General features: G+C 35.9%; 2 protein-coding genes across 10 annotated transcripts in view; one reads left to right on the forward strand and one right to left on the reverse strand.

Moving 5' to 3' along the window:
• Positions 1–873: 873 nt before the first annotated feature.
• On the reverse strand, positions 874–7,919 carry LOC117119454 (ketohexokinase-like). Of its 5 annotated transcripts, none has more exons than XM_033264291.1 (8): positions 7,781–7,919; positions 7,022–7,143; positions 4,915–5,031; positions 4,511–4,645; positions 3,265–3,337; positions 2,630–2,773; positions 2,210–2,298; positions 874–1,855 (listed from the first exon to the last, which is right to left on the reverse strand). In XM_033264291.1, the coding sequence occupies exons 2-8, from the start codon at positions 7,111–7,113 to the stop codon at positions 1,591–1,593; spliced, it is 915 nt and encodes a 304-aa protein (XP_033120182.1). In that variant the 5' UTR covers positions 7,114–7,143; positions 7,781–7,919; the 3' UTR covers positions 874–1,590. The 5 variants fall into 5 exon arrangements, with proteins under 5 accessions (XP_033120182.1, XP_033120197.1, XP_033120191.1 ...); XM_033264306.1 differs by having other exon boundaries at positions 7,672–7,809; XM_033264300.1 differs by lacking the exon at positions 7,781–7,919 and adding an exon at positions 7,495–7,635.
• Positions 7,920–8,836: 917 nt separating this feature from the next.
• LOC117119391 (titin homolog) overlaps positions 8,837–10,944 on the forward strand; it is a 26,832-nt gene continuing 24,724 nt past the window's right edge. For 3 of the 5 annotated variants that reach the window (XM_033264194.1, XM_033264206.1, XM_033264234.1), the window contains exons 1-2: positions 8,837–8,955; positions 9,271–10,230. In XM_033264194.1, the coding sequence (XP_033120085.1) occupies positions 9,712–10,230 (519 nt within the window). In that variant the 5' untranslated portion in view covers positions 8,837–8,955; positions 9,271–9,711. The remainder of the gene's footprint in view (positions 8,956–9,270; positions 10,231–10,944) is intronic. The other 2 variants (XM_033264198.1, XM_033264215.1) reach the window with 1 other exon arrangement.

A 10,944-nucleotide genomic window follows, 5' to 3' on the forward strand; every position in this document is an offset into this window, starting at 1 on the left:
ATTGCACAATCAATGAGGCCGTGTATTGTATGGACGGCAGTTGATTGAATTTGGTTTTATAGATTCCAATCAAATTGGTTTGTGTACTATGATCATTATGATGTTCCATGTCAAACCTTAATAAACATGAGCATTTGTCAACTTTAAGTGTTTCATAGTATATTTCCTGTAGTGTCAATGCTCTATTTGTCGGATGAGACATTTGTAAACAAAATTATATAGTGTACTGAAAGTTAATTACTTCAATTAATTTCGATTTATTTGAACACTACTGTAAAATTTTAGTTACTGTATTCTGTTGCCCCATTAATAAAGTATTAAAACAAAAACAGAACAAAGAAACTTATCTATAACCTTAATAACCCTAGTTTCTTATTGTTTTACAAAAATTAAACAGCATGCCACTAAAACAATTATAACTAATAATATTCTAAAAAAATTTAATAAATACTATTTATGATGGTAAATCATTGGTTGTAAAATTGTCCAGCACACTTATATACTTTATATCATTTAGTTTTAAATACATCTTAACACAATTATTTCATTAAAAAAATATACAAGAACAGTAATATAAGGACTGCTCTGTGGCGGCTGCTTTTGTTTGTTGGTACAGAAGCTTATGGATCCAAAGAGCTATACCAGCAGTACCCTCGCAGGTCTGAGGGAAGGACCAGTGATAGAGCAGTCACCGGGTTGGAGTATGGGCTAATCACATGCACAATATTAGTAATAGCATTGATTTTTTTTTAAATAATAAAATTTACATCCGATGTGCAGTGCCCTTGTCGGATTCCTGGCAAAAACAAAATCAGAATTGTCGACCAAAACATGGAAAGCAGAAGAAAGCGAGACACTTAGATGGCGAGAGAATAGGTGCAGTAAGAATACAAATTTATTGATACTATCATAATAAAAATGAAATCGGTTTTCAGTTAATAAATTGTTAAAAAAACATGTTCTTTTTGATAAAATGATGTACAGTACTGCACTTCATTGATCAGCATCATCAATATAACTTATTTAACTGGTGCCACCAGATTTTGAAGTAAAGTCCCTTTCGTTTTATGGAATGTTGAGATACAGTGGGCAGCCCCAGGTAGGTGACTCCCCCTTAGAGTACTGCAGTGTTGCGTCACGATACTGCGTGATAATACTCCGTTGCTATCGTTGCAAAACACTCCACTGACAAACCATTGATCCCAATTTTTAACGTTATTACAGTATTAAGATGATGTAGCTTACTTTTTCTTTGTAAATTTTAATTGATGATTAAATGTGTGTTCGATAACTAATATAATGCGAGCTTTTGTGTTTTTAGTACATTTTGATGGTAAAATATTAGATTTTTAAATGCCTATTCCAGAAAGCCTATAAAGTCATTCAGGCCTAATGAACAGTCACCAACGTCTGTTGACAACAGAGAGCGCCATCTGGCGACACGACTATGGTACTCTATCGCACACAACACATAAAAAAGGTAAAAATTTTCTTTATTTTTTCCAAAAAAGCATGTATATGAGCATTATGTGATAAAAGGTATTAGAACAGCTTAAAAAAGCCAAAAATTGCAAGATGTTTTTAATAAATTTATTTTAAACAGTTGATTTTATCAGCTACACCAGAAAAGCCATAAATTCCACACTTCCTTCCAGCAATTTCACAACCAATGTTCAAAGCTTCAGAAAGATCTTGTCCTTGGTTTAATGCCCAAATAACTCCACCATTGAAGGTATCCCCGGCACCCAACGTATCAACTACCTTCTCGGGAGAAAAAGCTGGGGCATGGAAAATGGCACCATCTGCATTCCTTCCCCAGGCACCTTTATCACCCCATGCACAGATCAAAAGGGCTCTACAAAGAATAAACATTTGTTCATGTGAATTTATCTTCATGATAAATTTAACATATTTCAAGCTAGTTCACAGTCAAAAATAAGAAGGGTTGGTCAGTATGTTTGTATTTTCACCTAAGAAAACTGATTGTAGACTCTGAACATACTTGTGAAGACCTGGTTTATCATTCAATAGAATCAATTTTACAGTAAAGATCTGGTAAGAGAGCAATCAATTAATTGCCATTCAGAAAAATAAGATGGCCTAGCTGGTAAAGACAGTATACAGTATAAATAAACCAAGAAATGAACCATAATGATAATATTTCTGATGATGCTATTAATATTTTAATAATTGATGAAAATGTTCTTACCCACTTCTCAATTTACCATTTAGACCAGATAATGCACTTTCAGAAGTTGTGTAACCACGACCCATTGCATAATCTTTACTTATGAATACCTGCAAAATGTGAATTTAAACAATAAACAGTGTTAAGAATATGTGAATATACCAGCATCTCCATTCTTCATTCCGTTTGAGAACTCTAAAGCCGGACATTCACTGCATCATACAGCAGTCGCACAGCCTTCGTACGACAAATCTAACTGCACTCCCTCTAAGCGCTAGACGACATTACGCCGTCTGCTGATTGTCCGTGACAGTCTGAAACAGACCGTCATTAAAATTTATCCGTTGCGCGAATCATGGTCTTGTGTTCTCCATAGAATCCTGTCGGTCCCTTGTCAGTCATTAAAGAAACTGATAAAGCTCAGAATAATTTGAAACCTACCACATGGCCCAGGGGTAGAAGTTTGTCGATATCTTTCGCTTTTGGCTTCTCAAGTTCAATTGAAATCCTTATGTGGTCAGTACTGTTTAAATTGAAGTTCTCAATAATTGTAATCATTTCCAAGACGCTGGTGATATTTCTACCCTAAAAGAAAAGTAAAATGTACATTTTACTGACGATTCTATATTACTATTAATTCACAATTGTAAAAAATTACAACAAAATTTTTAAAATATGCACCTTGGATTTTTTACTTATAATTAGCACAAATTGTTGCTGTAGCAGTAGGGCTGTATTTCCAATCTAGAATTGGGCATTCAAGTTTGATGCTGGCCATTTGTTTTTATCTATGACCTAGGAGTAGAAGTGGGTACTGGGTAGGTCTAATTGCCAGTGTACGGAAGACTGGCATAATGTGCTATGGCTATAATACCACATTGAAAAATGAACATCTTAATTTTAAAACTGATTATGTAAAATTTCTGTATTTATTTTAAAACTTTAGATGCAGTTTGATTTATACCAAATTAATTGTGTAGTTCATTATAATTCAACTTGCACTTCAAAAACTTATATTTATTTTGAAATGAAAATGTCACATGTATGATATAAAAAAAACACTACATGTATATCACCTCAAAATGGATCCAACTATATTTTGATAAATTAAGTTTAGAAAAGTCATCAACACTGAGCTCAGGCAAAGAACTAAAAGGAAACAAAAAATATAGTTTTAACATAACAAGTAAATAAGAAAATCTATAAAATTGATTGAGAGAGGCTGTAGCTTATTTGGGACACACCTCACTTTGACCTCAGGGTCAAGGGTCGCAAACAGGACATTCTTATTTGAAAAACTTCACTCAATAAGCTTCATACTGAGACTTTGTATTGGAAAGAAAGCTGGAATATGCACAAGAACCAGGGGCTTAGCCAGAAAAATGAAATAGGCCATCTAAAATGAAAGCCAGTGGGTGCAGCCCTGAGCCGATGGGCGGGCCACGCCCACTCAAGGCCACGCCCCTCCCAAACATAAGAAAAAATAATAGAAAATGATGGTCTTTAGAGGGCATTTAAAGGTGTTAAATGTTGGAATTTTGTCTTCAAAGGAAGTGTTGAATTAGCTATCACAAAGATATTTCAGTTATAGACATAAATTGCACATAATGTTTCTAGGCTATGCAGAAGCATCTTCATCTCTCGCCTTTGTCTAGTGTAAATTCTACTCTAGGTCTGCCGAATCGAGAGATAGGCCTAGACCTACTGTATTTTGTTGACTAATAAAATTTAACTTTGGAGGTTAACAGCAAATTTTCTTTACGGTATTTCATGAATTAATTATAACCAGAGAGTTACGAACACCAACAATATTATGTCGGGGAACCGAATCTCAAGTATTGTATTTCCAGAGCCACGTGCATGCGTTGTGGGGGCGACTCAGAACCATCCATTTTCCAGCGGGGTATAAATGTTTTTAACACAACGCGTGTTGTAAGTGAACTTTTGACCGGGTAGGCAATGGTTAAGCCTTACATTTTTGGGAATCCCCACCGAATATTTGTATGCAAAGTACATTCAATCAATAAATGTAATTTAGCTTTAGTTTAGGGTAACATTCGATAGATTTGAAGAATATAAAGAATTTGCTAAAGGTAGACCAGGCCCAATTAGGCTAGGCCAAGCTGATTAGACCAAGCCAACACGGTAAAGGTGGCCGTCCTAAATAATTGTTGGCCATCCAAAAGACAGCTGGACGGCTCACTGACTAAGTCTATGACTAGAACCCACTCCTTAGGGACAACCCTATTAAGGGGACACTTTTGAGTCCCGATGTTGTCCCCTTAATAGGGGGTCTACTGTATTTTTATACATTTAACTTACTTGTTACCATGACATATAGTTCTTGTCCCATTTGTTGCATTTATAATAACACACGATGTCGGTGTTTCACAGTTTTCATGGAAACGACAATTCTCAAATTTCACATTGTACTGTTGGAAATCTTTCTTTATAATCCTGTCGAAAAAATATGAATAATTGCATTAATGTATCAATCATATAATCATTTTACATGATTCCTCATTGATTGGGCAATACTTGCTCTGTCGTGATATTGACTGTCCCTAGAGGCTACACAATTCTGAACATCTTTATGTGGTGTATTATCCATCTATTTTACTTTCTTTTGAAGAAGGCACATTTACAATTAACAAATATAGCATTTGTAAAGTGAGAATAAACAAGTAAGATTAAAAAAAGAAAAATATTTGTTGTATTTTACTTACTCAGAGAATACATGAGATGCTATTGTTCCGAGATATTCTACTGGGCCCCCAAGTTGGGAAGCTACCACAGATGTATTGCCTGCATTACCACCACGGTTGAAGAGCTGTTTAATTGAACTGTGATAAACAATGTCAAACTCAACATATTACTAATTGTGCTTTGTGTATTATATGGTACAGTAATTAGCAATACTACAAAGCAACAAAAAGATATAAAAACATAATAAATAATAATATAATAAAATAACAGCATGGTAAAGGTAGAAATAAAAGATAGGAGAATAGTCCATAACTCAGAGCATCATTGTTTTGAATTGCGTATGGGCGGGGTCTGTGACTAGCTACCTGCCGTAAGTAGGCCCTTTTAGTAGCTTCATTCAACAACTACAGGAGCTTCAGGGTAAATCTTCCGAAAGATGCAATGGTTCTTTAAAGTGCACACAAGCCAGATGTGTACCAGCAGTGGCGCCAGAAAATTACTAACAAGGGGGGGGCCCCCCCGAACCAAGGGGCTGACGAAGACTCAGTCGACGGGGAGAGTTTTTATGGCATAGGATAGTCCAAAATGTGCTTTTAGATCCCAGTGTTAGGGATCGGCAATGAAAATAACATTATTTGGATAGGCAATTATCATTTTTTTTTATTTTCCCCCCCCCCACCCACCTCCCACCACTCCATGTACACTAAAGGAGACAGCACCGATGTTAAGGCTGTAGTTAGCAGAGGTCCTGCCTTAAAGCTCGACCACTCAACTTGTGGTAAATCATGGTTAGATGCTTAAAAACGGTAGCCATGGCTACATTATAAATTATCTCTGAATATGTCACCACCTATCAATAGTGCAAGTTTGGGGGTGAGTGGGGGAGTGTGTCATCTGTTTTCAAAGTATCGTTTTCTGTAGGCCTAATCTTCAGAACCCCTTCCTTACCCCTAAGCATTTTGTACATGAGAATGAATCATCTTCATCTATCATTACTCATTAGTACAAATGCAGCAATGCATTTAATTTTTTATGGTTCTACCATCATTATCAAGCGAGGGTAAATACTGCTAAACACTAAGCTTACACATAGCTAAAGGAGTACTGTAATAAAAAATAAAGGTGATGCAGTTTGGAACAATGGGAAGACAGAATGACCTTAAGCTGATATCTACTGCTGGCAGAGTCTAAAACACTGAAATAATTGGCGCCTGATAAATCATAGCAGTGTTAGACCCATCAAGAATATGTGACAATTTTTCCCGAGCCAATTAAGTGCTCTTTCACTCATGTTGTTAGATGTCTATTGGTTATATACCAATATAAACAGAGTTACACTCGCACAATTAAAATTATAAATACTGAACACAAGCTAGATTTGTCGGAATGGGATCTTCCACGTTAAAAAAATTAAATAGTAGACTTAAAAACAAGAGCAACATTAACGTCTGTACAAAATTCTTTAACTAACTTTACATCGCGTATAATCAGAAAAGAAGCATAGGGCCCGGGGAACTCACTTGTATACCAACCTTAGGGGGTTGCAGCAGCCACTACAAGACATGAAAATTATCAGGGACTTCAACTACCATTTACCAAAATCCGGTGTTGGTTGAACTACTACTACGGCCATGTAACCTACCAAATTAAACTTGCACTGGTTCCCGATGACGAATAAGATCGCGGTTCTGTCTGTTCGCGATCCCTACTGTTTCTGGCTATGTATCAATGGTAGGTTTAGAGGTTTAGAATAAAGGTTAGCAAAAAATCTTCGCTAAAATTTGTGTGAAAAATTATGCTACTTTGATACGGGACAGAGCAGGGACTTTAACTACCAATTTTACCTTGATATTTCCCACACTTGTGCTACCAAGTCCTTGCATACCCTATACAAGCTGAAACTCTTCCATAAATTCCCACACTTGTGCTTCCAAGTCCTCAAAAATACCCCTGTAAATGCGGCACCTACCCGTATAGAAATATTTAAGAGTGAGCCCCCCGGGGCATAGGGTTAGTATTCAAGTGCAATAACAACCTCCACAAACCTGCAACCCTTTCCATTTGCTCTGATCCTAAAAATTCAAAATTCAAAAATGAATACAACAGATGAGTACTGAATATATTTACCGTGAATCAGTGTCCTCTATTGGGTAATGATCATGAACACTTACAATGTCCAGGCAAGCTAATCCAACCAAGAGCACACGTTTATCTGTCATGTTTCCCTACCCCTTTTTTCACAGATTTGGCTGTAAAAATTAACAATTATTTTTTAAACGCACATACACTCTTATAAAAGTATCTCTTTGGCGATCATGTCTTGTAGTCAAATGCTTAAAAGAAGAGGGTGTACTATTATTGATCTCTGCTATTTGCCATGAATTTAGGACTAGTGCTGTCCAACTATGTATGCCCAAGAGTGCAAAGAATTAGTTGCTTAATTGGATTTGAATTTCCAACAAAGCCTCCATGGCTCAGTTGGTAAAGGCATCTGCAAAGACAGTCCATGGTTTAAATGCAGGTTGAGGCAACTTCTTTCTTTGCACTCTTAGATTCTTCATCCCCTGGGGCACCACATGGACTTATCTCCTGGCGCTTACCAGGTACCGCAATGTGGTGGCCACACTGTCGAACACGCCACTCTCATCACCACTGTCTGGGAAATCCTATCACCGCCACGTGCCGCAAGAATGCTTGTGATCCCGGTCTAAATCATTGGTATGGCCAGAGCCTAGTTAGTAGTAAAGGCCTAGGCCCAGCAGACAGGCCAAACATACTTATTTGGGACCTCCACTCCATTTAGCAAACCTTCTGAATAATATTTCCAAGCACTTCACTACAGTAGTTTACTAACTGGCATTCCAAAAGACAACATCAGTAACATACCCTGACATCAAGCGTACTGGCTTCTTGCGATCTCTCACACAATGTCGGAGTGTCTGGACTTAGTTTCCGTCGACATGACTGCATTGCTCTCTGTTTACAATCTGCGCCAACTGTAGTTCACGTGACACACGTTGTTTATGGGTACCTGCATATTACAATAAGGTTTTATGCGTTCGTTAATTCAATATGTTCCCACATAAATCTGTTTTCTATTAATTTATTCAAATGTGGTATTGGAAAACTTATTGCAATATTTTGATTTTCTAATGTACTGCTTTTCACAAACTCTTATTCTGAATTCATAAAACTTAAAGTTCAATTATATATCACAACTTTCTTCAAATTTCTCTAAAGCCAAGATATAACCTTAATATGTTTAGATATTAATTAGGCCTATAGCCTATATTACACTTTTAAAGTACATGATCGAAATAGGCCTGGGCCCTACTGGAAATCCATGAACAATGTTGTGGGAAATGGTTAGATTTCGGTCGAGGTACAAAATCGATAAGCAAAACAAATGTAAACTTAAGTTAACAGTCAGAACCAGAAGTTTCGAGCAAAGCTAGTCCTTCCAGAGCTGTCTCTTTTTTGAACGTTGATAGAAATACACCACATAAAGTTAACAGGATTTTCATTGTTGTGATTTGAAGTAGTCCGACTGAAAAAAGTGTTTTGCCTTTAAATATACTGAATAAATCTAAAAGGTATTTCTTGCATTCAATCTAATTGTTTAGAATAGAGTCGCTTCCCCTTGATGATAATAAGTCAAAGTTCAATATACTTAACTTAATTAAATATGTATGCTTTATTCTGATCTAAATAGTTTCATTGTTATCTGATAGCCCTATCGTCTTTTAATTGTGACAAACTACTTCAAAAATAGTTCTTATTACATTTCGCGATTGTTAATGGACAAAAAATCTCCCACCACCAAAGCTGTATTGAGATTAAAGTTTACTTACTGTAAACATTGAACTATAGATGATATAAACCACAGGGGGTTCGTAGTATACTCCTTGTATACAGTTGGCATGGCGACGCGTTGGCCTATCAGGTGACCCTTGCACTTTCGTTATGTGAAACTCTCTAGGTAGCAATATATATTTTGTATTGTAGTTTACATTCAGTCCTTGGGTATGTACATAATTGTTAATGGAAACTTTAAATGGCAGGTAAAATTTTATTTTTGTGTTATTATTGGTTTTTATTTGAATTTACAGAATTTTTAATGAAGATTTTGATTGTTTTGCCATCTATAAAACAATATAAAGCAAGAGTAGAAAATCATCGAACGAGACACGTTTCAAAAGTTAGCTCACACAGTTGGTACTTAATGAAGTCACAATGTAATTACGTCACGACGTGGTGTGTTTTGAGATAATGGAAATCCAGTTTGCAAGTTTGAAATACGAGCATTTTATCTTAATTAAGTTACAGTTTTGAACATTTGACCTGGTTACAATTAAATTTATTGATATTTATTTTAGATAAGTGATTGTGCTTTTTCCTGGTCAATAAAACAGCGCCATCTTTTCATTGCATCACACGGACGCTGTAACAAGGGCAACAGTGTGGTGAAGAGTATTGGTGGTGGAGGACTTTAGTCAATTAACAGTTTCTTATGAATGGGAAAGTTCTTTGTGAATAGCTTCCAATTGACACGTTTCAATCGACATCAACAATTGTTCACCAGAAACATCCTTGGTACTATCTATCGGCCAAAGAATTACAAGCTTAGTAGGCACACTCGCACTTCGTTGATTATGTAGTCAAATCTTTCGCAACATAAGTTACAAATTTACTTGGATTTGATGACATAACTATGTAAGGATCAAACATGGACTCGATTATGTAACAACTTCAGAAGACATTGACATGGTACGGTATACAGTATAGTTTCGTCGACAGGTAAGGAGTGATGACGGGAGATGACGGCGGTTCCGTTAATTAACTATCCTCCTGGATACAACAATGGATACATAACGAGCGTCGGAGATTCTGGAGTGGTCAGTGAATGTGGTAGTTTAGATAACCCGTCAACGTTAACCCACAACTTAGGTGTAATAGACCACGATTCAATTCCTCTTAGTAAATCCGCTGTATTGCCTGAATCGGAAAGTTTCGTGGACACAAGTGGTAAGCCTACTATAGAAAACGTTGTACCTGGCCTCAGTCTGCCGACCGTTGTAACTATACAACGCCCCCAGAATGAGACTATCATTAACCCCCTCCTTGATAACTGCTACCAAAGAGCTATTACACAAGCAAAGCAAAGGTTACTGAAAGGTGAAATACTCTATAAGAACGGAGAATGGAGAATCCCAGGAGCACCTGTTCCCTCTAGACCCGATTATTCGAAAGTTAAGCCTGTTAAGGATAAATCTAAGCATCGACGAAGAAAGGCCAAGCATCAACGAAGTGAAACCTATCCCCAAGTGGTTCTGAAGGTAAACATTAATAAACTTTAAAAAAATATAAATGTATATAAATTATTGTACATAGGCCTATACTAAATATTTAATTCAATATATTCATTTTCTTTGATATAGGCTTAGAGGCCTAATCGTTTTCTATTTAATGATCTTAATTTATTATTATTATTAGTAGTAGTAGTATTATTATTTTTATTATTATTTAGAATAAGAGTACGTTAGGTATAAATACAGTACTTAAATGAAAATAGATTTAGATTTTTCTAATTTGTTTTCCTCTCTATTATATTCTGAGTCTATTTTCGTCAGTTAAACTTATTTATGTGCACATAGACTTTAACATTTATATTAAAATACTCATAATTACATTCAATTTTATGGATATTTAAGTTGTTCCTCGAGGCATTAACTGGTAACACCGGTAACAACATATGCAAAACTAACAAAATCCAAAACAGCTCCATTCCATTATGACCGATCTTCCAAACAAACTTAAATACACTTTTATAAGGTAATTTTAGAACACTACACTGCAGTACAACGTTTTGCCCAATCATGGTCTTTTTTCATGCCGCATCTTCTTTTTAATAATATTGTAAATTTTTGAAAGTATTTCCCGTTCTGTATAGTTTTAGACGATTTTATTGTAAATGCATACGCAATTCAGCTCTGGCTTTTTGAATAAAGTACACACACACACACACATACATATATATATATATATATATA

Source organism: Anneissia japonica, unplaced genomic scaffold (genome assembly GCF_011630105.1).
Source record: "Anneissia japonica isolate Jap-2015-1 unplaced genomic scaffold, ASM1163010v1 scaffold287752_len1182401_cov188, whole genome shotgun sequence".
Lineage (NCBI taxonomy): Eukaryota > Metazoa > Echinodermata > Crinoidea > Comatulida > Comatulidae > Anneissia > Anneissia japonica.

Coding starts and splice junctions, on each gene's coding strand:
- LOC117119454 (XM_033264291.1), bottom strand. CDS start 7,113: ATGACAGATAAACGTGTGCTCTTGGTTGGATTAGCTTGCCTGGACATT. Junction 4,646..4,914: donor GCATCTCATGTATTCTCTGA/GTAAGTAAAATA, acceptor TTTTTTCGACAG/GATTATAAAGAAAGATTTCC. Junction 3,338..4,510: donor ACTATATGTCATGGTAACAA/GTAAGTTAAATG, acceptor GTTTCCTTTTAG/TTCTTTGCCTGAGCTCAGTG.